Source organism: Tamandua tetradactyla, chromosome 16 (assembly GCF_023851605.1).
Source record: "Tamandua tetradactyla isolate mTamTet1 chromosome 16, mTamTet1.pri, whole genome shotgun sequence".
Classification (NCBI taxonomy): domain Eukaryota; kingdom Metazoa; phylum Chordata; class Mammalia; order Pilosa; family Myrmecophagidae; genus Tamandua; species Tamandua tetradactyla.
The window spans coordinates 5,408,490-5,435,188 of record NC_135342.1 but is presented as its reverse complement, the minus strand read 5'-3'; the positions used below and the strand labels follow the sequence as shown (position 1 = coordinate 5,435,188).

The 26,699-nt window shown below is 46.8% G+C and overlaps 2 protein-coding genes across 4 annotated transcripts; one reads left to right on the top strand and one right to left on the bottom strand.

Annotated features, from left to right (window-relative positions):
- The first annotated feature begins 3,197 nt into the window (after window positions 1–3,197).
- RPS9 (ribosomal protein S9) lies at window positions 3,198–9,292 on the top strand. Its single transcript, XM_077130831.1, has 5 exons — window positions 3,198–3,316; window positions 3,582–3,704; window positions 3,925–4,047; window positions 7,892–8,078; window positions 9,036–9,292. Exons 2-5 carry the CDS (start codon window positions 3,608–3,610, stop codon window positions 9,211–9,213), a joined length of 585 nt encoding a protein of 194 aa, XP_076986946.1. The 5' UTR covers window positions 3,198–3,316; window positions 3,582–3,607; the 3' UTR covers window positions 9,214–9,292.
- A 499-nt stretch (window positions 9,293–9,791) lies between these two features.
- LOC143658664 (leukocyte immunoglobulin-like receptor subfamily B member 3) lies at window positions 9,792–18,578 on the bottom strand. Of its 3 annotated transcripts, none has more exons than XM_077130828.1 (12): window positions 18,165–18,578; window positions 17,887–17,922; window positions 17,414–17,698; window positions 16,984–17,283; window positions 16,481–16,762; window positions 15,846–16,145; window positions 14,579–14,695; window positions 14,142–14,184; window positions 14,032–14,069; window positions 13,719–13,768; window positions 11,821–11,940; window positions 9,792–11,737 (listed from the first exon to the last, which is right to left on the bottom strand). In XM_077130828.1, the coding sequence occupies exons 1-12, from the start codon at window positions 18,304–18,306 to the stop codon at window positions 11,606–11,608; spliced, it is 1,845 nt and encodes a 614-aa protein (XP_076986943.1). In that variant the 5' UTR covers window positions 18,307–18,578; the 3' UTR covers window positions 9,792–11,605. The 3 variants fall into 3 exon arrangements, with proteins under 3 accessions (XP_076986943.1, XP_076986944.1, XP_076986945.1); XM_077130829.1 differs by having other exon boundaries at window positions 11,821–11,937; XM_077130830.1 differs by having other exon boundaries at window positions 15,846–16,118.
- Between the last annotated feature and the right edge of the window lie 8,121 nt (window positions 18,579–26,699).

The following is a 26,699-nucleotide window of genomic DNA, read 5'->3' as shown; positions in this document are numbered from 1 at the left end:
GATGGTGTAATCTAGGAATGCCTAGAGTGTATAATGATAGTGACTAAATGTACAAACTTAAAAGATGTTTTTGCATGAGGAAGAACAAAAGAATGTCATTACTTCAGTGTGCTGAAAATAGATGGTACTTAATATTTAAAAATTTCAACTAATGTGTGAGACTAAAGCAAAAAATGTTTATTTGGTACAAATCTATACTTTGACTAGTGCATCTCCTAATATAACTTATGTAGATAGTTGATTGAATACCTTAAGTACATGGAACTTTGTATAGGACGTGAGATTTTTTTGGTTTGTCCAGGTGATGCCCTGATGAATCCCAGAGTGATTTGATCAGTGAGTGGAAAAGTATTTGCAAAGTCTCCTTCAGAGAATGGTGAGAACGGGGGAAAACTCAACTTCCCCAAGTTGAATTCTTGATATTCTCACAAGCACTGTAGACAACCAAAGCTATAGGCTGAGCCCCCAGTCTTGGGGTTTGTTCATATGAAACTTAACCCCACAGGGGATAGGTCAAGCCTACTTAAAATTAAGCCTAAGAGTCACCCCCAAGAGAACCTCTTTTGTTGCTCAGATGTGGCCTCTCTCTCCAGCCAACATAGCAAGCAGACTCACCACCCTCCCCCTGTCTACGTGGGACATGACTACCAGGGGTGTGTATCTTCCTGGCAGCATGGGACAGAAATCCCAGAATGAGCTGAGATTCAGCATCAAGGGATTGAGAAAAACTCTAGAATGAACTGAGACCCAGCATCAAGGGATTGAGAAAACCTTCTCGACCAAAAGGGGGAAGAGTAAAATGAGACAAAGTGTCAATGGCTGAGAGATTCCAAGCAGAGTCGAGAGGTTATCCTGGAGGTTATTCTTATGCATTAAGTGGATATCACTTTGTTATCCAAGATGTAATGGAGAGGCTGGAGGGAACTGCCTGAAAATGTAGAGCTGTGTTCCAGTAGCCATGTTTCTTGAAGATGACTGTATAATGATATAGCTTTCACAATGTGGCTGTGTGATTGTGAAAACCTTGTGTCTGATGCTCCTTTTATCTACCTTGTCAACAGACGAGAGGAACTTATGGAATAAAAATAAATAATAGGGGGAACAAATGTTAAAATAGATTTAGTTTGAAATGCTAGTGATCAATGAAAGGGATTAGTAAGGGGTATGGCCTGTAAAATTTTTTTTTTTCTGTTTGTTATATTTTTCTGTTGTCTATTTATTTCTTTTTCTGAATTGATGCTGATGTTCTGGGAAATGATCATGATGATGAATATGCAACTATGTGATGATATTGTGAATTGCTGAGTGTATGTGTTGGGAATGTTTGTGTTTCCTGTAATTTTTTTTAATTAATAAAAAATTAAAGAAAAATTAATAAATACTATACCCCTTACCCCTCCCTTTCACTGATCACTAGCATTTCAGTCTAAATTTATTTTAACATTTGTTCCCCCTATTATTTATTTTTATTCCATATGTTTTACTTGTCTGTCAATAAGGTAGATAGAAGGAGCATCAGACAAAAGGTTTTCACAATCACACAATCACATTGTGAAAGCTATATCATTATACAATCATCTTCAAGGAACATGGCTACTGGAACACAGCTCTACATTTTCAGGCAGTTTCCTCCAGCCTCTCCATTATATCTTGACTAACAAGGTGATATCTACTCAATGTGTAAGAATAACCTCCAGGATAACCTCTCAACTCTGTTTTGAATCTCAGCCATTGCCACTTTGTCTCATTTTACTCTTCCCCCTTTTGGTCGAGGTTTTTGACCCTTCATGTCCCACGTAGACAGGAGGAGGGCAGTGAGTTTGCTTGTTGTATTGGGTGAGAGAGAGAGAGAGGCCACATCTGAACACAAAAGAGGATCTCTTGGGGGTGACTCTTAGGCCTAATTTTAAGTAGGCTTGACCTATCTTTTGTGGGGTTAAGTTTCATATGAACAAACCCCAAGATTGGGGGCTCAGCCTATTCCTTTTGTTGTCCACACTGCTTGTGAGAATATCAAGAATTCAACTTGGGGAAGTTGAATTTTCCCCCTTTCTCACCATTCCCCAAAGGGGACTTTGCAAATACTTTTTTATTCACTGTTCATATCACTCTGGGATTTATTTTGGCATCACTCTGGACAAACCAGCAAAATCTCATGCCCTACTCAAGGTTCCATGTACTTATGGAGTTCAGTTAAGCTGTCCCCATAAGTTATATTAGGAACTGCACTAGTCAAAATATAAATTTTGTACCAAATAAACATTTTTTGCTTTAGTGTCCCACATCTGTGCTTGCACCACATATCTTGCTTAAATGATTATAATAATTTATAATCATTTTATAACTTTCTGTCCCATCTTGCTTCCACCCTTGCTCCTCTATCCTGTTTGCAACAGAGCATTCAGCGTTATCTGAGTAGTCAGACCATGTCACCCCTCTGGTTAAAATTCTAATGTCCCATCTTGGAGTAAAAGTAAAATCCGTAGGGTCTCCAAAAACCCTTGGAGGTTCACCCTTAACTCCTTGCTTTCTCTGCTCCTGCCGGCCTGTTTAGGCAACTCCTCTTTTCTTGCATTCTGCTGTTGTCTCTGTCTAGAAGGTGCTTCCTCTGGTTGGTCACAGGGCCTTAAATGTCATGCTCAGTGAGTCCTTTTGTAGTCACCTTGAAATTTAACACCCCTCCTTCTTGATGTACCTTAGCACTTACTACTAAGGTACGGAATATCTTCTCTATTCTGTTCTGTATCTTCTAGCCAGAATGTAAGCTCTATGAAGACAGAGCCTGCCGCTTGCTTTTTAATAATGGCTTCATCGAGATGTAATTTACATGCCATTAAATCCAGGCGCTTTAGAAGTCTACAGTTCAATGATTTTCAGTAAATATACCGTGCCATGTAACCATCACCTCGTCCGATTTTAACACATTTCACACTGGCTGGCCGTCCCTTCCTGCTCCTTCTGCTGGATACTAATCTACTTTCTGTCTGTATTTGCTTTTCCTGAACATTTCACATGAATGGCATGTGATACATATGGTCTCTGCAACTGCCTTCCCTAGGCTAGTCTGCTTGCTAGGACTCGGGAACGTGGCCCCAGGTCCGCCCCGGCCACCCTCCGCCGCAGATGCGTGCCTTCCTCGGACCTTAGCACACCGCTCTAGCCCAGCTCGCATCTCGATTGCCCCTCCGTCTCCAGCGCATCTTCTGATTGGTGCCGGCAATCGCCGTGCGTACTGACGCCACGCCTTGGCGGCATCCATATAAGAGAGCGGCTGGGACGTGAGCGCTCTTTCTCAGTCGCCGGGGCCCGTGTGGAGGTAGTGTTTTCTCTGTATTTTCTTGTCTTGTTTCGGGCTGTGAGGTAGTGCAGGCTTCGGATTCTTAGTTTGTAAGCTAAAGAAAATGGGACCGAGAGAGGGTAGTTGGACAAGATTGCAACACGGGTCTGGATTAGGATAAGTTTATAAAGGGTTTGGCTGTGGTTCCCGCGAGATTTAGTTCGGGCGTCACGAGGTTTCAGAATGAAGCTGTGGACTGCGCAGGCGCCGCCGGAAGCCTCGCGCTCAAACCTCTCCCCCGCAGGTGCGGACGTGTAAAGGGGGGCCAACATGCCGGTTGCCCGGAGCTGGGTTTGTCGGAAAACTTATGTGACCCCTCGGAGACCGTTCGAAAAGTCCCGCCTCGACCAAGAGCTTAAGCTGATCGGTGAGTGGCTGAGGCTAGGTTACGTCTTGCGAGATGGGGAAGGGCTAGCACGTGGGTGAGGCCTCCCATGTGCTCGTTTAGTCTTTTCCCCACGTGCGGGATCCTGCATAACTTAGATCTCCTAAATTCCAAAGCCAGCATTCTCCAGGTCTAGAGGTAGTCTTTTGGAATGAGCGTGTTTGCCCTTCAAACCTCCCCCACTACCACTCGCGGTTTGCAGGAGAGTATGGACTCCGGAACAAACGTGAGGTCTGGAGGGTCAAGTTTACTTTGGCGAAGATCCGCAAGGCTGCCCGGGAGCTGCTTACGCTGGATGAGAAGGACCCACGGCGGTTGTTTGAAGGTATGTGAGACCACCCAGAGAGGGACGAAGTGGGAGGGTTACTGAGCCTTTCCCTTCTAGGTCCGCTGTTATAGTGATCAGAGATGTTGTTGATCAAGGGGAGCCATCCGTTTCAGTAGTGTTTAATGGACATTGTGGAGTAAGAGCCAAATTCCAGATCCATTTCTTAGGTGTGTAACTTTGGGTTAGCTCATGAGGAAAGTTTGAACATCTGGCTGTATATGATGTAGCAAAGCGTTTGTACACGCGTATCTTGTGTTATGGTGGTAGAAGTAGTAGAATTCCTGGCATGTCTGCTGGTGAAATGCTATGGAGAAAAGGCAGGAAGGGGGGGCTTGGATATTTGCTTTTAAAATGGTAGTTAAGGAAAACTTCATAAGCTGAACATTTAGCCAAGACTTGAGCAGGAGAGGAGGAAGCAGTCGAGGTGATCACATTGAGAGGGGGATACAGATTTAATAGAGCATTAGATTCTTTTTAAGGTTTTGAGCATCTACTGATATGGGGAATAGGGAGTTATTACAGGGATTTCTTAAGCCTACAGTTGACATAATTTGGTTCAAATTTTTAACAGTCCTGCTGGGTTGTAAGAGTTGGTATTATAGTTTAAAATTCTTTAAGGAGTTGAGTGTTTTTTTCTGGGTTCTTAGGTGTTTTGTTATTCCACACCACAGGCCTAGATAGGGGTAGCTTCTCGTAGTCCTGTTTTACAGTTGTGCAAATGGTCAGACGCTTCACCATACTGGAATTGAAGGAATAGTCACTCCTCAACTTAGTGGTACAGATGGAAACTTGTAGACATGTAATGAGCGATTACGTGGATAATGAGGAGGGTGTGATTTTTCTTTCTCTGGGAACATCACCTAAAGTTTAAACAGTATCTAATATAATCAGTTCCCTAATTTAGAGATGGACAAGGTATATTTGTGAAGTTTGTGATTTCAGCATTTGAAATATGGTTATAAGTGGTTCTGTAGTAGGTATTTTTTTTGTAGCACCTTTTCTGACAAATAATTCACATGCTAACAACTTACTGTTCAAAATGTAACTAAGCTCTAAAGTTGTCCATCTCACTGCTATCATCTAAGAAAACTACTATTGGCCTGACCACGGATAATCTTAATTTATGATGAACAGCAGGGAGGGTTTGTTAATCTGGAAAACTGGCTTCCTTGGACCATTGGCTTTTTTTCCAAGTAGGGTAACTAATTGGATTCCTCAGTTTGACTAAGGTGTGTAGGAACTGCCTTTATATTAGATTCATTGTAGGCATGAGGGTGGCCATCCATGATAAGAGTTGAGAAAGGTATGGAGGTTTTACCATGACACTTTGTCACACTTAAAAGTTCTGAAACTCCTCGTGGATGCTGTTAGGATAGGAGTTGATCCCAGATTTCTATGGGGAGAGAGGGCCACAGCTAGTTCTGATGTCAGAAGGTTGTTCTGAAGATAGAACTAATTACAGGGAGATTTATTCAAGTATATAGTTAGACGATAACCACGTTAGATAGTACATGGGGAGGTTTTGAAAGAAGCTGTACCAAAGGGCAAGATTGAGGGGCAGATATCCAAGGGTTAGTTGAGGTTTTCCAGGGCAGAAGTAGAAGTTTCAAGGGAAAAGCAGCATCTGCAATATTATTCTTTTCAGTAGGAAAGCCTTTAGTCATGGGACTGAAGGAGGCTGGTTCATGGTTTTACCATTGCCTTGACATTTACACATTGATTACAAGGGGGAGAAGTTGTAAAGAAAACGAGTCACTTGTTCCACACAATTCTGAAACACAATAGATCTTCTTTTTCTGAGAGTAAAGGTGGCGTCCAGACTCTGCACAAACCCAGGACACAGGCCCCACCATCTCTAAGCATTGGGGTGCTGACACATTGGTCCCTGAACAATGGGTTGGAAGGTCTACTCCCTCCAAAGGGCAGGAAAGGTCTTAACATTTGGCTGGGCAGTACATTTAGTGGCATGCCCTGATAAACACCACACAGACATAAAATATAGCACAGCAGCAAACTGTCGGAACTCTGTCCATTTTTCAGCTTGAGAGACTAAGGCAAAATGCCTGATGCCATAAGGACTAGAAGTAAAGGATTTGTGTCCTGCCCAGGTTCTGTCACTGTTCTCCATTTTCAGAACTTTGTTGGAGCATTGGCCTAAGAGCATCCCACGCGTCTTCAAACTCTGGGTTTGGTGTGTGTTAAGGCACGATTTCCCTCAGCCTGTGGTCCTGTGAAACCTAGAGAACAAGTCATTTGCTTCCAGTATACAATGGAGAGCCAGGCGTAGAATGGACATTTTCATTACAAGCAGGAGAAGTTGTAAAGAAAACGAGTCACTTGTTCCAAACTCTGGGTTTGAAGAGAACAGGACAAATTCCCTTCCTTTGGAATTTGTCACGTTTCCTCTTGGATTAGTTTAGATCCAATTCTAAATTCTAAATCTTTTAAATTCTTTCTGGGCACTTGCTGGAGCCTTGGCTATGTGGCTGTATAGCATGTGCATAGACTCGTCCTCCAAAGTAGTTACCAGCGAGCATCTAGTTTGAATACTACTAGGTAAGAGTTCTTAGTGGTAAGACATGCTCCTATTGGAGATGTAAATTATTTTTATCTTGATTCCTCATGTTTTTGCTTGTATTGATGAGATGGCTGCCCCTCCCCATTTTTTTCTTTAGGCTGTAGATAAGTCACTTTTGTGATGGTGCTTTTATTTTACTCAAGTTTCTAGAAGCGTTTAATTCTGGTGAAGCTCTATCTCAGTCTCTACCTGTAAGTCCCTACTAGGAAGACTTCGAGGCTACTTAAGCTGTCTATTCTTCAGACTTTGCCTCGAGTATAAAAGTGCCAGGAATATTCGAAGTAATTGGTAAACGTGGTTTCCCTATTGTTTTTAGCTTGTGTGAGTTATGTTTTGCTATCAGTCACATAAGAGCCACGTTATAAAAAATAAAAATCTTATTTTTTAAAATAAAAGAGTTTTATGACAATTACCCCAGCATCAAGGAGCCAGTGATCATATCTCAAAATAGTCCTGTGAGGTTGAGGATGAAGGAAGTGGGAAGTGGTTTACCTCTGGGGTCCAGAGGGCTACCCAGAGCAGTGGATAGGAGCCATAGACTTTGAACAGATATGGCTTGGATTAGATTTGGCATTACTGAGGGACCATGGGCAAGTAGCAACAGTCTGAGTTAGAAACCTGAACCTGGGGTTGTTGGAAGAAATCAGCTAATAACTGCTGTCTCTTGGATATGTTTATGCTGTGCATTGTTCGGTTATTTTCATATACTGTGTTTTGATGGAAACCCCCAAATGGTGGTAGTGAAATACCATGTACCCATCTTCAACAAGGCCAGTGTATGTTTTTCCTGTTCTCATCCCTAAAAGGCAGGTGTTTATCATTTCCATATTACAGATGAGCAAAGTGATTTAACCACATATCTGCTTAACAAGCAGGACTTCCCTGACCCTGGTAATGTGAGTTCTTTGTTAAGGTAGCAGTAGCTAAATAGCAGCTGACATTTAGTATTTTGTAGGCATATGCTGAGTTCTTTTAAGGGAATTGTCTCATTTACTGTGTAGAGGTATGTTCTGTTGGTTTTTTCAGTTTAGAACACAGGCATGTGTTATAGCCACCTGCCCTCCTGGGCAAAGTGGATTAGTTAGCACAAGTACCTTACAGTTGTGAAGACTAAATGAGATAGTTATATAGTAGCTGGTACATGATATATCCCTTATCACTGTTGGCTGTTTCCCACCAACTCCCACCACTACGATTCGAATCCTGGAAGTCTAAGGCCAGTCAGAACCCTGAGTCAGTATTGCTGTTGCTGCTGCTTCCCAGGCAATGCGTTGCTGCGGCGGCTTGTCCGCATTGGGGTCCTGGATGAGGGCAAGATGAAGTTGGATTACATCCTGGGCCTGAAGATTGAGGATTTCTTGGAAAGACGCCTGCAGACCCAGGTTTTCAAACTGGGCTTGGCCAAGTCCATACACCATGCTCGTGTGCTGATTCGCCAGCGCCATATCAGGTACTGTCTCTGACGGGCCCCCTGTGTGTCCCCTTCTCTCAGTCACCCTCATTAAGCCTGCTGTCCCTATTTCTACACAGCCCTCAGAGGTGACAAAGGTGTGGGCTCAGCTTCAGGGCACAGATTCTCCCCCTACCAGCAGCTCATGGGAGAGTGGGGACAGCTTCATGCCCCCATAGCCCAGCGCAAGGGTCACTGCGGCTTAAGCTGTACACCTTGTGAAGGCTTCTGCCCGGCATGCGGCAGCTGGACAGGTAACAGATCTTGGTGTCCCATTTCAGTTGCTGGCTTTGAGCTAACTCAGGTGGGTTCACCTGTGTGTTGGGCCCATTTGGGAAGTCTAAGACTCAGTTTCTCAATTCTGATGCTGTTGGAGAGGTTTAAAAGGTGACTGGGAGAGGGCTGATGCTCAAGTGTCAGGTATGCAGAAGCAGACTAGCTCAGGCAGCAGTTGGTGCAATGAAGAGACCAGTCCAAGGGCAAATTGTGTTTTATCTGAGTATTCCTTTGCCCTTTCTGTAAAATGAACACCATTTGGACAAGATACTTGCAGGCTGCCCACATTTTAATTGCTAGCTCAGCCATATGCTAGCCCTGTGACCCATGGGCAAGCACCTCACACTTCTACATGTGAAATGGGTTCATAGTTCCTCCTCTGAAACCACATGATGGTAAGGCTCAGAGCCTGGCACAGAGTTCAGAATATTTACAAACCAGACCTTGGGTATATAGCTACCTCCTTATTGGCTTTGTAGTCTGGTGTGGCTTTTCTGAGAACTCACCCATCAGTTGTGTGGATTAGAGGATGCCCTAGCGCCTTCCTTAGGTCCTAGAATCCCCCTTCAGTATATACTTGGTTGTTGGTGTGACTGTAACATCAACCGCGTTAATGGGGGTGGGCGGTGAGTTGTGGCTGTCCCCTTCCCAGTTCTCCTTCACCTGTCACCCCCGCTCCAGGGTCCGCAAGCAGGTGGTGAATATCCCGTCGTTCATTGTCCGCCTGGACTCCCAGAAGCACATCGACTTCTCCCTCCGCTCGCCATATGGTGGTGGGCGCCCAGGCCGCGTGAAGAGGAAGAATGCCAAGAAGGGCCAGGGAGGGGCTGGGGCCGGAGATGACGAGGAGGAGGATTAAGCCCACCTGTCCCTTAAAATCCTCAGTAAGCCCAGGATTGTCTGGTTTTCTGTCAGGTAATAAACGTAATATCAATCAAGACTTTAGAACTGGTATTTATTGGCGTTTGTGTCTTTCCTACCCTGGTTTGGAGCCTCTCAGAACCCAGTCCGGCCCATGCTCTGAAAGTGCATTTTCTGTAGTGGGAAGAACCCCAGGTAGAATGCCAGATCAGCTTACCTTGGGGTTAGTTCACTCACTGTCGAATGTTCCCAGTGTGTAGAGGGTTCTGTTAACCTTGTTCAGATGCTTGCTGAGTGCCTACTAGATAGTGATCCTTGTTCTAGGGGTTGATGAGTGGTGTAGAGAGTGTTCTTAGAAGCCTTGTCCATAGGGGTAGGTACCCACAGGGGTTGTGGGGAAAGTTGCTGTGTCAAGACCAGGCGGAAGCGGCCCTTGGGGAGGTGTTATTCCAGGCAGGGGAGTAGCAAGTGAAGATCAGCGTTCCCACCCAGCCGTTTCACACTGGCCCCTAGTAGGAGATTTGGACTGGGAGTTTGACAAAAGCTCACCAGCGTGGGGTTACTGATCAAGATAACTTTTTTTTTTCAATCTACTAAATTTATTTTGACATTTGTTCCACCCATTTATTTATTCCCAATCCGTATGTTTTACTGGTCTGTCCACAAGGTAGATAAAAGAAGCATCAGACACAAGGTTTTCACAATGACACAGTCACTGCAAAAGCTATATTATACAATCATCTTCAAGAAACATGGCTCCCCTCCAGTCTCTGTTACGCCTTAAGTAACAAGGTGATATCTATTTAATGCGTAAGAATAACCTCACGACTCTCTCAGCCATTGATGCTTTATTTTGTCTCATTTTTGATGCTTTATTTTGTCTCATTTCTCTTTCCCCTTTCAGTCAAGAAGGTTTTCTCAATCCCTTGGTGCTGAGTCCCAGCTCATTCTAGGATTTCTGACTCACCTTGCCAGGAAGGTCCACTCCCCTGGAAGTCATGTCCCACGTAGACGGGGAGGGCAGGGAGTTTGCTTGTGTTGACTGAGAGGCCATGTCTGAGCAGCAGAAGAGGTTCTCTAGGGGTGACTCTTAGGCCTAATTTTAAGTGAGGATAGGTTTCATATGAACAAACCCCAAGATTGGGGGCTCAGCCTATTGGTTTGGTTGTCCACACTGCTTGTGAGAATATCAAGAATTTTTCACTTGGGGAAGTTGAATTTTCCCCCATTTCTCACCATTCCCCAAGGGGACTCTGCAAATACTTTATTCACTTTTCAAGTCCTGGATTTTATCGAGGCATCACTCTGGACAAACCTACAAAATCTCATGCCCTACGCAAGGTTCCATGTACTTATGGAGTTCAGTTACACTGTCCACATAAGTTATAATAGGAAATGCAAAATAAAAATTTTGTACCAAATATTTTTTGCTTTAGTCTCACAATGAAGTTTTAAAATAGTAGTTACCATCTGTTTTCAACACCCTGCATTATTGACATTCCTTTGTTCTTCCTCATGCAAAATATTTTTAAATTTGTACATTTAGTCACTATTACACACTAGGCATTCCTAGATTATACCGTCTCAGTCTTTATTGTCTTTTCTGATTTCACTTGTGCCTCCAGCCCTCTTCCCTCTATCATTCTCACATAAGATAACTTTCAATACCAGGTTTTTAGAAGGGAGCATTTGACAGTTTACAGATGAATTTCAAAGCTTGTTAGGATGTGGTTCTGATCAGTCCTGAAGATGTCCTCTTGTGAGTTTTCGAAACTGGGTGATGTGTGTTCCTGAATTGGAGTCATCTCAGATGGTCTTGAGGAAATCCAGACCTGAACAAATGAGAAGTGATACTTAAGAAACCTTGGCCCCTACTCATCTTCTGCCCCCTTTATCTGGGGTTTCTGGAAATGTGGTCACTAGTGAAGCAGGCTTCCCTTTTCTCTGCCTTGCTGTGAGACTTTGCATCAGTACACGGAGGAAGGGACTTGGTGTCTGAGGAAGTGAAACAGCTTGAGCAACTCCCTCAGCTGACTGCAGCCATTGGACCACAGTTCCCTGTTGGGTGTTCAGGCTTGGAGGTCAAATGCCAAGCTTGAGAGTCCTCCAGGAATCTCCGTTTTCATGTCGCTTGCAGTGGTTCAGTTCAGGCTAATTGTAGTCTGGTTGATGGCAGAATTACATGGCTGTATGCAGCCAACTGGGTCACTGGTCTAGGGCCTGAAATATGGGTCATTTTGGTGGGGTCTCAAGGCAGTCAACTTCCAAAAGCTCCCAGAGCCTCCTGGTGGTCTGTTCTCCAGGCTGGTTGGGTGTCCTCTGGGGTGGCTCCTGTGCTTTCCAAGCTCCTAGTAGGACTCTTAGAGTGTGTGGGACTGTCTTGTTCTCGGCTAGCGGGTGGTCAGAGAAGCATATATGCTGGGCTCAGCCCAGGAGGGAGGGGCTGCAGTTGTCTCCTGTCCAAGGGTCAAGTGGTTCAGCTGGGCATAGGTCACTTCCTGGAGCCCTTCAGATGGCACAGTCTGGAGAAGGGAGAGGGGAGAGCAGTTAAGAGGTTGGGTGTTGGGTTGAGGGGACCCTGGGGGCACAGAGAATGAGGACCCACCTGACTGTCCATCTGTCTGTCTTCTCTTTGTCCGTCACTCGTGGTCACTCCCTGCCGGTGTCTTGTGTGGTTCACCTGAGAGTAGGTCACTTCCTCTGGCTCTACATGTTCAGGACTCTGCTGTAGGGAAACAGTGAATGGGAGTTGGGTCTCCTTGACTCCTCTGGCCCTCTAGTATATTTTGGGGGGACGGGGTGGAAGGATATGAACTTAGAGTGCTTGTGGTGTGGACAGTGATGGCATGTGGGTGGTTGGATATGTGAGTCTTGTGCTCAGGGAAGGGGTCAGGACTGGAAATAGGAATGGGGGTGGGGTGGGGCCATCAACATACAGAAGGAACTGCAAAACCCCACTATTCGAGTGCGTGAGACTCACTTCCTATGGTGAGGTGGGGGGAATGGGGTTGCAGCAGCATCAGCCTCGTTATATTTGAGGCCTATTGGGGAAAGGGAACTGACAGCAGAGGGCTGAGCTAGTTCACAGGCTGCATTGGTGCAGATTTAACTGTGCCCCCTCTTGACCTCCTTGCAGTCCTGGGTTTGGAGTTCAGTCCTTCCCTCCTCTTTTGGTTCCTGTTGTGTAGCACAAATATCAGGCCATAGCCTTTAACCTGGCCAGTCTCAAATGGGGACAGCTGACAGCTGGATGGTCAGAAGAGGTGACACCTGCTGTAGTGGATGCCCCCACAAAGGCATGGTCACATCTTAAGCCCCCCATCCTGTGGAAATGGGTGTGAGGCCAAGTGGAATCAGGGTGGGCCTCATGCTTGACTGGTGTCCCTAGAAGTATAGGAAATCTGGGCACAGAGGAGATAGAAGGAGAGAGCCAGCCATGTGGCAGAGGCAGAGACTGATTGCCAGCAAGCAACCACCGAACACTGCAGACTTTGGAGAAAGCCTGGTCCTGCCGACATCTTGATTTCGGACTTCTAACTTCCAGAACAGTCAGTCTAACAGTAAATTCCTGCTGTTGACGCCCGCAGGTCTGTGGCATTAGTGTTTGCCACCCTGACCAACTAAGACAGCAGAAGAGAAGGCCAAGGAGAGGATGAGGTTTACAGCCAGGAGAAGGGCGTGACTCAGGAAGGCAGAGGTTACTTATTAATCAAGGATATGGAATTAAAACCACAGAGACTTTTCATACCCACATGGATGGCTATTATTAAAAAAGAAAATAACAAGTTTTAGAGATGATGCAGAAAAATGGGAACTCTAGTTTGTTGTTAGTGGGAATGCAAAATGGTGCAACCACCGTGAAAAGCAATATGGTAGTTCTTCAAAAAGTTAAACCCAGAAAGACCATTTGACCCAGCAATTCACTTTTATGACCCAAAGAGAGTGAAAGTGGTCTCAGATCCTTGCACACCAATGTTCACAGCAGCATGATTCACCACAGCCCAAAAGAGGAAACAACCTAGAGACCACCAACAAATGAAGGCGTAAGCTAGATGTGGTACATCCACACAATGGCATATTATATGGCCGTAAGATTGAGGCTGCAATGTGGAAGAAGTTTGAAAAGATTATGTGTAGTGAAATAAGCAAAACAAAAACTATGTATCTCACTTATAAGAGATGACTACAGATAGCACATTTGCAGAGATAGGCAGTAGAATTCATGTTACTGGGAGGAAGGGGGACTGTGGTAAAAATAAACACATTAGAGAAAAAAAATATATGTATTTACAGCCAGAAAGAGGAAAATCATTACTTAGCAATCATAAAATGACATTTAAACTTAAATGATAATTTAGAATACATAGTTGCAATGTTTAAAAGTGGCAGAGGCCAACTCTGCTCCTGAGAGTCAAGTAACTTGAGGGTAGAGGCTTGTTTGCTAGGTTTAGTTTATGAACAAGAAGGCTGTGAGTGCCAGGGTTGGGGCCAGCGGGGACTTACCTGACTGTTCAGCTGTCTGTCCTTGGGCAGTGTGTCTTTCATGGTAGCATCTAGTGGGGACAGAACAAGGGATCCCATCTCTTGACATGATTGCCTCACAGCCCTGCATACCACCTCTCCCCATCCTGGCTGGGGAGGGGAGGCCCGGGGTGGGGGTGGGGTGCCAGTTGATGTGGGCAAGGCCACATGGCATCAGACATATGCATCCCACCCCCAAGCCTAGAGCCATTTTCAACCACCCCCTCCCCATCACCCACTGACCTCCTCCGCCCCTGCTTCTCAGCCCCAGGATGGCTCCCCCTCGCCCCCTTACACAAGGTCTCTTCTTGCAGGTCAGCGGCTCCACTGGAGCTGGGGGCAGGAGACAGGAGTGTCAAGTGGCAGGCAGAGTGGGAGCCCAGGGGTCTCCGGGAGAGATCTTACCTCTTCTGCAGGCCTCTGTCCTTAGGCTTGGGCTCCACAGACCCTGCAGAGAGTTGGAAATCAGCCCCCACCCACCCTAGAACCCTCCCCTAGAACCGTGTTAGGGTCTAGAGAGGATCTAAGATCTGTAAAGACGACAGTATTTCCTCTGTGCCCCTATCTCTGTACAGAATTCAAAAGAAAACAGCTCCAAACAGTAAAAACAAAACTTGTAAGCACATTTTAGGTATTTTGTATACCTGAAAAAGCCAAAAGAAGACTAAATATTCCCACATATGCTCACTTTAAGCCTCTACTTTACAGATGTTCTGATTGTGAAATTCTGGAGTTTTCCTAAGCTGCCCTTTCTTCACGGGCAGGTTCCCTTTGGCTGTTGCCCTTGGCATGCCCTTGGGGCCCACCACGTCCTGTGCCCAGGCCTGCCATCCTCTACTCACCTGGCTTCCGGCTCTTTCCCTGGCGCTGGCGTCGGATGAGGAGGAAGAGGAGGAAAAGCAGGAGCAGGACGAAGGCCACCGAGGCCCCGATCAGAATGTTCAGGTACTGTTTGAGACCTTAGGGCATGAGTGACGTCACGAATGAACCAACGATGCCCATCGAATTGAGCACCTACTGTGTGCCAGGCATGGGCTGGGTGGAAACTTTGCATTCGTCGCCCCCAGCCCTCACAACAATCCTGCGACATGGGATTCCACCCCACCTGCCCGTTTTCAGACGAGGAGACAGGCTCATGGAGGTCACATGTCGGGTCACCCAGCAGGAAGTGGCAGAGCCGGGATTTAAACCCAGGGAAGTGTGACTTCCAAGCCCTCGTTCTTTCCCTAACACCGCAGTTGCTTCTAAGAAGGCTGAGCCCCCTCCCACCCTCAGCTTTGCTGGACAAAGCTCAGACTACTGCCTGTGTCATTGCCCTGCCCCTTGCCCCCAAAACTCATGCCCAGTGTCAAAGCTGACCTTCGTCCCCTTTGCAAATGGAGAAATTGATTCCAGAGTGAAGAAGGGACTTTTCTCAGGTCACCTTCTCAAGGAGTGGCTGAGCCAGCATCCGAACTGAGCTCTCCACTCCCACCTCCCGAACACAGAGCCGTTCACTTACCTCCCTGTGGCCTGGTTCTGTGGGGGTGATACCCAGGGCCTCTTGAGGATCAGGACAGGGTGGGTGAGGGGCTGAGGCTGCTGTTCTCTCCCCTCCTTTATCCAGGAAGCTCCTCCTCCCTCTGCCTTGGCCACCCCCACTTGTCATCCACTCGCATCCTCAGAGCCCCTGGGAGCCCTGTATCCACAGCCTTATGTCTGCCCACCTTCCCTTTGGACACAAGCTGTGCCAGCGAGCAGGAAGTAAGAGTTGGACAAGCTGAGGGGGCCAGTCTGCTCCTTCCAGGGCACAAGGCCAGCTCCACCAGCTGTTGGTCCCTGTGGGTGAGGGGCTATGGGGGTTGTGCTGGTGAGGGTCAGGGTGGGATGCCTCTGACCTGCCTCAGCCCTGAATCCTCCCCAGGCCTCTCTCCACCTGCCAGGAACCTACCTGGACCTCAGGGATGGAGGCAGGGGCAGGAGTGGCTTTGTCTTTTTTCCACTCTGCTGAGAGACATGACCCTCTGGCTGACCCTCTCTGTGCCTCTCTCCCCTCCCAGCCCAGAGCTCTTCTGGGGACAGGCCCTGAACTGCCTGTAACAAGGGGAGGACGGGGTCTGGGCTCCTCACCTGAGACCAGGAGCTCCAGGGGCTCACTGGGCTCTGACAGCAGGTGGGGGGCCTTGCTGCGCGAGCCGTAGCACCTGTAGGTCCCCCTGTGGGACGAGGCCACAGGACTCATGGTGAAGTCCGCCTGGAAGGTCCCAGCCATGTTGGAGGCACGAAGGGACTGGGGCGGACCTACTGACCCCTCCTTGGACAGATGGAACGTGTCAAACGGCGTCTCGGAGCGACACTGCAGGGTCACATTCTCTCCCGTGGAGACTGAGGGGCCTGGTTGGGCTGAGAGGGAGGGTTTCCTGTCCAGCCCTAGGAGAGCAGAGCACTGTGGTGTGGAGGGGGACGCCCCCTCCCCAGGCCCCTGGACCTGGAGCTGAGGAGCCCTTCCCTGTGCAGGGCCTCTCAGTGATGACCCCCTCTTTTAGCACCCCGGCGCCGTCTGTGCTACTCTATCGCTGTCTCTCGCTCCCTTGTCTCCCCCGTCTCCCTGCTCCAGCCCCAGCTCAGTCTCTGCTCCAGGACCCTGTCTCCCTTGACCCATCCCTACGGGGGGGGGGGGGGGGGGGGGGGGGGGGGGGGGGGGTACTCCATGCCCATGTCCTGAGAAGACCACCTGGACATGGGGCCGCGCAGGGGCTCCTCACCTGTCACCAGGATGTCCAGGGGCTGACTGGGGTCCGACCACCCGGGGGAGAGCCTGTGTCCACCATAGCATCTGTACCGGCCCCCATGGGTGCTGTTCACCCTGCCCAGGGGGAACTGGGGGCTGAGCTGCCTGACGAGGCCCTGGGGGGCTGTGAGCTCCTCATCCTTGGTCAGCGCGAATGTGTCAAAGCCGGCCTCCGAGTGACACTGTAGGCTCAGGGTGTCTCCAGAGAGCACCAGCGTTCCCGGTGGGCCCGAGAGTGAGGGTGCCCGGTATAGCCCTGGAGATGGGGGCACAGGCACCTCAGGGAACATGTTTCCCACACTGTCCACCGTGGCTGCAGTGGGCGCTCCCTCCAGTGCAGCCCCCGTGCTCTGCCCTCTGGGTCTGGACCAGGAGCCTCACGTCCACGACCGCCCATCCCCACCAGCCCTCCCTGGGCACCTGGCTTAGGTCATTCGTTGTGGGATCCCCAAAAGGGATGGGGTTGGACTCCCTCACCTGTGACCTCGATGGCCAGAGGGTCACTGGGCAGTGACCACACGTCAGGGTACGAGCTGGAAGAGCCGTAACACCTGTAGGTACCCCCGTGGGGGGCAGTCACGGGGTCCATAGGGAAGAGGGCCTGGTACGCCCCAGCAGAGAACTGTGACTTCACAGCACGGGCCGGGGAGGCTCCTCCCTCCTTCAGCAGATGGAAAGTGCCCTTGAGGTTCTGAGAGCCACAGGAGAGGGTCACGCTCCCTCCTGAAGCCACCACAGGGCTTGGCTGGGCTGAGAGGGAGGGTTTGCTGTAGGCTCCTGAGGGAGAGGAAGGCAGCTGTGTTAAAGGGGGGCTCCCATCACCCCAGTAGGTCCCTGATGGCCAGGCTCCCCTCCCTTCTGTGTGAGGAGGGAATCATGGAGGAGGGGGCTGGCTCTTCCCTCTTACCTGTCACCACCAGGTGCAGGGGGTCACTGGGCTCTGACCAGCCCCCCGAGCTGTGATAGACACACTGGAACCGCCCTGCAGTGTGTGCGCTCATGGATTCGATGGAGAATCCAACCGTATCCCTGGAGTCCAGTGGGGTCTGCGTATCCCAGGGTTTGGAGACTCCCTCCTTCCTTAGATGGTAGCTGTCAGCCTGCTGGGTCCCCTGACACCAGAGGGTCACGGGGCTCCCCAAGGGGATCATGGAGCCTGAGTCAGCCCAGAGAGAGGGTTTGGGGAGGGTCCCTGCAAAGGAGTCAGACCTGGAGCGTCAAGGGGTTCCCCTGCCCTCAGTTTGCCCAGCTGTCACTCAAAGGCCCCTCCCAGACTGGTCACCCTCAGCCCAAATCTGCTAAGCCCCCACCCCAGTTGCCTACAGGGGTTCATTGTGCTGAGCCAGGAGATGGGGGCTGGGAGATCTGGGGAGGACTCACCCGCCTGGACATGCTCCCACCGGCCGCTGCACATCCCTGGAAGAGAGTCCCTGTGAGGGGCTCGTCCCTCCACCCACACAAGGAAGCTCCTTCCACGGTCTGGGCCCCTGAGTGACGGGTCAGACCTGGGGAAGAGCACATTCTCTTCCCCGGCCAGAGGCTCAGCCTCCCTTTGATTGTCCTGTGTCCCTGGCGTCTCACAAGGGAACTGGACCTGGGTATAGGAGGGGGGCCTCATCTCAGCTCTGCGGTCCCTTCTGTTTTTCCCGATAGCTCACCCAAGCAGAGAAGAGCAGTGAGGGCTGTGGTCACGGCGCTGCCTCCCATGGTGCCGGCGGTGCAGATGAGCCATAAAAACCACAGAGCCCGGCTGGGCAGACAGAGGCCTGGCGAGTGACAAATCCTAGGCCTCGTCTGCATGTCAGGGGGTTTCCTCACAGGAACGTCACAGCCCAATTCCAGGGCCTGGCTCTGCGCTCCACAAAGGTTGGAGCTGAGGAGACAGCATGCTCTGGTGACCTTACAGGTGGGGTTGGAGACTTATCTGACCCCAACACTTTGACTACCTGGACTTGTGTCCATCTCTTGTCAAACCTAAGTCTGGAGTGACCCTTGTCTCCTCCCTGAGCCCAGGCAGATAATAGGGCTTTAGGAGCCAACTGGATTCCAGTTCCAGTTCTAAAGATGCCTTTTATATAGGCAGTGTGACGGGGGCAGGTCACTTCCCCTTTCCTGGGCCTTGTTGTAAATACAAATCTTCTTCCTTCTTTTTGTCAGCCAGTGTGGTGGCTTGGAGTCATGTTTAAGAAAAACATTCTTTTTTTTTTTTCTTTTTCTCATTAATTAAAAAAATTAACAACGAAAAAACAAAACAATAAAATATCATTCCATTCTACATATATAATCAGTAATTCTTAATATCATCACATAGCTGCATATTCATCATTTCTTAGCACATTTGCATCGATTTAGAAAAAGAAATAAAAAGACAACGGAAAAAGAAATAAAACAATAATAGAGAAAAAAAAGTTATACATACCATACCCCTTACCCCTCACTTTCATTTACCACTAGCATTTCAAACTAAATTTATTTTAACATTTGTTCCCCCTATTATTTATTTTTATTCCGTATGTTCTACTCTTTTGTTGATATGGTAGATAAAAGGAGCATCAGACACAAGGTTTTCACATTCACAGAGTCACACTGTGAAAGTTATATCATTATTCAATCATCATCAAGAAACATGGCTACTGGAACACAGCTCTACATTTTCAGGCAGTTCCCTCCAGCCTCTCCACTACATCTTGAACAACAAGGTGATATCTACTTAATGCATAAGAATAACCTCCAGGATAACCTCTCGACTCTGTTTGGAATCTCTCAGCCATTGACACTTAGTCTCATTTCACTCTTCCCCCTTTGGTTGAGAAGGTTCTCTCAATCCCTTGATGTTAATTCTCAGCTCATTCTAGGGTTTTTCTCAGTCCCTTGATGCTGAGTCTCAGTTCATTCCAGGATCTCTGTCCCACGTTGCCAGGAAGGTCCACACCCCTGGGAGTCATGTCCCACGCAGAGAGGGGGAGGGTGGTGAGACTGCTCGTCATGTTGGCTGGAAAGAGGGGCCACATCTGAGCAACAAAAGAGGCTCTCTTGGGCGTGACTCTTAGACCTAAATTTTAAGTAGACTTGACCTATCCTTTGTGGAGTTAAGTTTCATATGAACAAACCCCAAGACTGGAGGCTCAGCCTATAGCTTTGGTTGTCCACACTGCTCATGAGAATATCAAGAATTCGACTTGGGAAAGTTGAATTTCTCCCCGCTCTCACCATTCCCCGCAAGGGGCCTGCAGATACTTTTCCACTCACTGATCAAATCACTCTGGGATTCATCGGGGCATCACTCCAGACAAACCAACAAAACCTCATGTCCTACCTGAGATTCCAAGTACTTATGACGTTCAGTCAAACTATCTACATAAGTTATATTAGGAAATGCTCTAGTCAAAATATAAATTTTGTAACAAATAAACATTTTTTGCCCCAGTCTCACACATAAGGTGACATTTTAAAATATTAATTACCATCTATTTTCAGCACCCTGCAATACCGACACTCCTTTATTCCTCCTAATGCAAAAACATTCCTAAAATTTGTACATTGTACATTTCACTATTGTTATACACTCTAGGCATTCCTAGATTATACCATCTCAATCTTTAACATCTATCTTTCTTTCTGATTTCATTTATGTCCCCAGCCCTCCTCCCTCTATCATTCTCACATTCAGCTTCATTCAGTGTTTTAACATAATTATATTACAATTAGGTAGTATTGTGCTGTCCATAAGAAAAACATTCTTAAGAAAAAAATTCGCAGCCTGTGGCTGTGAACCTTTGTAGATGGGGCCTTCTTGTGAAGTCACTTTGATGAGGTGTGGCTCAGGATGTGTCTTAATCCTGTTACTGAAGGCCTTAGAGGGAAGGTCACAGAGAGAGTAAAAAGCCACAGAGGGAGCAGTCTGAAGTCAAATGTACGAACCCAGAAGAGAAGGGAGAAGCCAGGAAAGACTGCCATGCGCATTGCCATGTGATACAAAAGCCAAGGGCCAAGGATTGCTGGCAGCTGGCCCCGGAGCTCCACAGTCTTCTGAAAGAAAGCACCACCTTCACGTTGATGATGCCTTTACTTTCGACTTCTCCTAACTCCAGAACCATGAGCCAATAAATTCCCATTGTTTAAGCCAACTCATTGCATAGTGTTTGCTTCAGCAAAGAGGAAGCTAAAACAGCCAGTCAGCAAATGTTTGCTGAGCAGTACCCATGACCAAGCATGGTGCCAGGCATGGGAGAGTCACTGGTGAATCAGACATGTTCCCTCTATGGACTCATGGAGAGCAGGTGAAGAGAAGAGAGACATTACCAAACATGTAGAAGATGGGTAGGTAACTCAGTCACGGTTTTGGCCTATTGTAGATGATGAGAAAAATGGAACAGAGATTCGGTAACTGATGGATGTCGTGCAATCTGGGTCACTGGAGAGGAGGAGGCCCCGTAGAAGAGGGACGGAGCAAGGCATGAGTAGGGGTTAGAACAAGAGGCGTGGGCAGAGGGCAAGCTCAACCGGAAAGAGCTTTGGCTGGTCTAAGAATTGAGAGCACTTTGGGGAATGCTGGAACCTGGTCTCAGGGTCTTGTGCACAGTGCAAGTATTTTGATTTCTATCTTTAAGGCAGAGGAAAGATTTTTTGGAAGGAGATTATAAAGTGATTTCTGTTTTTAAAAGACTTCCCTTATGTAAAGAACAGAATGTAGGAAGGCTTTATTTATAAGAAACAGTAAAACACTAATACTAATCTGACTCCTAGGTGATATACTTAACAGCATTCCAAGTGGCTTGTGGGTTTTTCATGTAACCAGTACACAACTGTCTCACACAAATGCACTTGTAGTTGAGGGGAATGAGACTGGAATACTTCTTGGTCTTTGTCTTAATCTGAGAGGTTGGAAAGGAGTTTGCTATGTTCAAACTAGTTGAAGGAGCAACCAGTGAAAAGCCACCGAAGTGTTAAACAGCTGTATGTATTCTAGGTGAGAGTGGTGTGTGTGTTCCAGGGGAGAGTTGTGTGTGTGCTTCCAGGGGAGAGTTGTGTGTGTGTTCCAGGGGAGGGTTGTGTGTGTGTTCCAGGGGAGAGTTGTGTGTGTGTTCCAGGGGAGAGTTGTGTGTGTGCTCCAGGGGAGAGTTGTGTGTGTGCTTCCAGGGGAGGGTTGTGTGTGTGTTCCAGGGGAGGGTTGTGTGTGTGTTGCAGGGGAGAGTTGTGTGTGTGTTTCAGAGGAGAGTTGTGTGTGTGTTCCAGGGGAGAGTTGTGTGTGTGTTCCAGGGGAGGGTTGTGTGTGTGTTCCAGGGGAGGGTTGTGTGTGTGTTCCAGGGGAGGGTTGTGTGTGTGTTTCAGGGGAGAGTGCTTAATCAAGATGGATTTGGTTGGAGAGTTGGGAGCCATGCTTGCTGGGGCTTGAGAGTTTATCTCCAGCTTTAAATGTCTGGTGGAGGAGCTAAGGTCTTATTTTGAGGAAGATGGAAATTTATGAAAGGATTTTGAACACAGGAGGGTCAGAACCAGATAGAATTGTTAGAAGACCCCTCTGGAGGTAGTAAGAAAGATGGACTGGAGTAGGGTGTCCTGGAAGGAAGCTGGTGGTGGCACATAAGACATCTTGGGTTTTCATCTGGACATAGACTGTGGTCATGGCAGGTGGACGTGGATAGGGAGGGTTCTTGGAGCAGGATTGTTAGGATTGAGGATTGGGTGACATGGAAGAGAGAGTGAGGATTTGAGAGCTACTCCACTCTCTTACTTGGTTGACTGGGTGAGCCAATGGGGCTATCACAGCAAGAATGACCCCAGGGGACGAGTCATGGGGAGATGTTTCTAAGACTGTTCATAGTATCTCAGAAGAAAGCACAGCACTGCCTCCTGGCCTGGGACTGAGGGTCTTCTTTTCTTCCAAACACTTCCCCTTACTGACTTCCCTGTTTCTCTCTTCCTCTCCGTCATCCTCCCTCAAAACCTCTGATTCATTTCGGTGTCCTCAATGGCTCCTTGGGCAGGACTCTCCATCTCATACTGTGAATTCTTTCTCCAGGCACTGGATAAGAGTACCAATTGGAGATAATACAGAGATTTGAATTGAGGTCATGACTGCAACATTTACTGACAGTATTGAACAGGTAGCATCCCTTTTTGGTATCCTTTCTCTCCTTGAGGTGGTGATTATGTCATCTCACTTCAGGAATTTTGTGAAGCACCAGTGGTTCCAGGGGAGAATTGTGTATGTGAAGCACCAGTGGTTCCAGGAAGGGGCTCAGTCTTGCTTGGCTTCATGGGCCAGATGAAGATATAGCGTTGCTGGAGGTATTGAGATGATGGTGGAGTCAGAATTGACATCAGGGGGCTGAATGAAGCCCAATTCGCAGCTCGTTCTGCTCTAAATACATGAAAATGCTGGATGAATGTTTGTAAAATACATGACTGCAGTCAAAACTCAATGTGAGAGGAAATGCCAGGAAAGTAGAGTGAACTTATGGAAGTAAGTAAAGGCTAGTAGATGGCTGTGCTTATTGCATCTGCATTGAGACAGGAGGGGAAGCCCCAGGGGGTGATCCTAGACCCCTGGTGTGAAGCTGGAAACTATGAACCTGTTGATGAATAGGGACAGAGTATTCCTGCTCATGCATTTGGTATCATAGTCACAATTCAGCTCCTTCTCCCAGAGTATGGGTGAAAAATGCCAACTCTAGTTCAGGCAGATAATGGTTTCTATGACATATTGCTAATTTTGAATGATCCATTTTGCATTGGCCAAAACCCTGAGCAGAACATTGGATTTTGCAACACATGCAAACCATGGGTCAAAAGCAACTTCAAAATAATCCTCTCTTTAGGACTTCACAATGCAGGAAGTTACGGATTATGACTTCCTTCAATGATTATCTCAATGCCAGTGTGACCAAGTGTCTGAGAACAAACTGTGCCCTGAAAAAGACATTGCAAACACAATCATTGTGGAAATTCTCAATCAAGGCAATAGTAATGATACTAAAAATGAGAAAGAAACTTAATGAATATGCTTTATCAAACAATAAAGGAGTTAGTGGCATCTATGAAAAAAAGGAGAGTTTGTTTTGTTTTGTTTCTGTGAAAAAAGAACCTGTTAATGGAAATTTTAGATAGATAAACATTTAGTAATTGAATGAAAGGAATTAAAAGATCCATTCCATAATGGCAGGAGACAGCTGGTAAGAAAATTAGGGAGCCCTTTCCTTTTAAATGTCAAATCCAGATTTTGGTATATTGTGCACTGAACAGCCACTCAGAGCCCATTACTTTACGGCACTGCCTGCAGCCACCAGTTCATTTTGGGCCAGATCACCAGACAGCATCTGCGTGCAGTGAGAGATAGGGAAATCTGCAGTTTGCCAGGAGCAGCTAACTCATTTGACTGTAAAGAGTGTGAAAAGGTAGTCCCTGGCCTGAACAGGAGGAGAGAGTGCCTGCAGAGCATGGAGAGCCCTAACGTATGTGCGCTGACTGGACAGCAAACAAGGACAGTGTGGTGAGAGGGACAGCCTGTAGCTTCAGATGCGTACTTGAGGAAGCCGGCTCCGATGTGGTAGACACACTCAAGTAATCTTGGAGAGAGCGCTGCATGATGGGGGTGAGCCTTTTCTAGTAGCTGGCACCAATTTGCTAGTCATGTGAGGATGCCAACTTGGGGTGAGGCCCCAGACGGGCCTTTGGATGACTGCGTCACTGGACACCATCCTGACTGCAACCTCACGAGAGACCCTGAGACAGGGCCGCTTGGATGGGTGGTTCCCATACTCCTCATTAGGAGAGATAGTGCATGCTTGTTTATTTCTTTTTAATTAGGGAATTGGAAAATGAAACTCTGGAAGAACCCCATAATGTAGCCAAAGCCATGGTAAAAATAGAAGCCATGAAGGATTAGATTTGAGATATGGAAGACAGAATAATTAGTCCCCAAATATGTGTCTTATCAGTTTTAAGAGGCAATAAATAAGAATAATGAATGGAACGGTAGTCGGATATAAAGGCTGAGGGTTTTCTAGCAATGAAGCAATACAAGTAGCACAGGTTTAAAAACAGAACTGAAACTGGAACTACATCCCTCAGGAACAGAAGTTGTAGTCAGAACCTAACTAGGCCAATAATCTGCTAAAATAAACAAAAACTACATTCTTCAGATTTTAACAGGACTCAATGCTTCAAAGTATTCAAAGTGTCCAGGATACAATTCAAAATGCCTTGACACACAAAGAGCCAAGAGAGGCTCAATGTCTTAAAAAAAAAAAAGACAATTAAGATATCCCAACCCTGAGTTGACCAAAAATTTAAAGCAGTTTTGATAATTAAACTCCACAAACTAAGGGCAAACACTTTTGAAATGAATGGAAAGACAGATGTTCTTAGCATAGAAATGTAGCCTATAAAAAAGGGATAAATGGAAATTTTAGAGTTCATAAATACAATGAATGAATTAAAAAATAAATCCCTCACTGAATGCACTTAGTAGTCAATGAGATAAAGGAAAGAGTCAGTGAACATGAAGACAGAGATTACACTTGTACACATCATCATCATAATCAAGCTAGTGCTGGTGGGAATATAAACTGGTGCCGTGCTATGGAAAACAATTTGGTGGTTCCAAATTGTTAAAGCATTAAAATAGAATTAACATATTGTAGTGTCTTAAATAAATTACACTTGGCACCTCATTCTGCCTGGCTTAGTTGTAAGCTTCCCGTTGAGTGGCCACCCCAGTCAACGCTGCTCTGGGCGTAACTGCAGCTAACAGGGCCTGCAATTTCCACACGACATAATTTACTAACAAGGGCCGTATCTCCTCCATATGGCTGTACAATTACAAGCGGCCCTCAGCTTTGCCAAATGTCCCTTTCCACTTCTGCATTTCACACTGTATAGTCTGAATATCCCAATCCCCGGTATCTGTGGGAAAGCCTACCTCTTCCCTTTGGGTCTTAATAAAGGCAAGAGTTTCCTCCCCTCCTCCAGAGACTCTCGCGGGACCTTAGGTTAGGTTTGCCTAGCTGGCCCCTCTGCCACCCCCAGTCTTCCATCTCCCCCTCCAGGGCCTTTGATGCATGCATTCTTGGCTGACTTGCCATCTGTGGTTGTGCCTCATTACCCAAAGAATTTCACATAACATCCAAAACACTTACGACTCAGCAATTCCTGTCCTAGGTATATATCCAAATGAATGGAAAATGGCATTTAAATAAACTTATACACAGACGTTCATAGCAGCACTATTCACAATAGCTGAAGGTGGAAACAACCTGTGTCCATCAACACATCTATGGATAAATAAAATGTGATATATCCATACAATGGTGTATTATCCAGCCATAAAAAGAAATGAAATGCTGATTCGTGCTACAACATGGACAAACTTTGAAAACTTTATGCTGAGTAAAGAGGCCAGACACAAAGGCCACATATTGTATGATTCCATTTAGATGAAATATCCAGAATAGGCAAATCTATAGATACTTGTTTCAGTTTGCTAAAGCTGCTAGAATGCCATATACCAGAAATGGGTTGGCTTTTCAATGGGGATTTATTAGCTTACAAATTTATAGTTTTAAGCCCATGAAAATGTTCCAATTTATGCATCAACAGGACCAAATCTCTGAAGACCAGCTACCCTAAGCTTGGGCTTGTCTGTCAGATAGCGAAACGCTTGGTGATGTCTGTTTGCCCTTCTGTCGCGGGTTTCATTGCTTCAACTTCTGGCTTCTCCCTCTGTGGCTTTTTCTACAAGCTTCTCTGGTCTTTCTTAGAATTTGATTTCTTAGCTTCTGTGTGTGTTTTATTCTCTTATAAAGGACTCCAGTAAGAGGACTTAGACCCAACTTGAAGGAGGTGGGTCACATCTCAATTGAAATAACCTAACTGAAAAGGTCCCACCCACAATAGGTGTGCCCCCAACGGAATGGATTAACAAACACAGCCTTTTCTGGAGTTCATACAACTTCAAACCACCACAGTACCGAACGCAATCTAGTGGTTGTCAGGGGCTGAGGATAGGAAGAATGGGGAGTTTTACTTAATGGGTACAGGATGTCCGTTTGGGGGTATTACAGTGGTTTAGAACTCGATAAAGGTGATGGCTGTACAACATTGCAAATATACTAAGTGCCACTGGATCATACACTTTAAAAGGGTTAAAATAGGGAATTTTATGTTAGGTGGATTTTACCTCACTTTTTAGA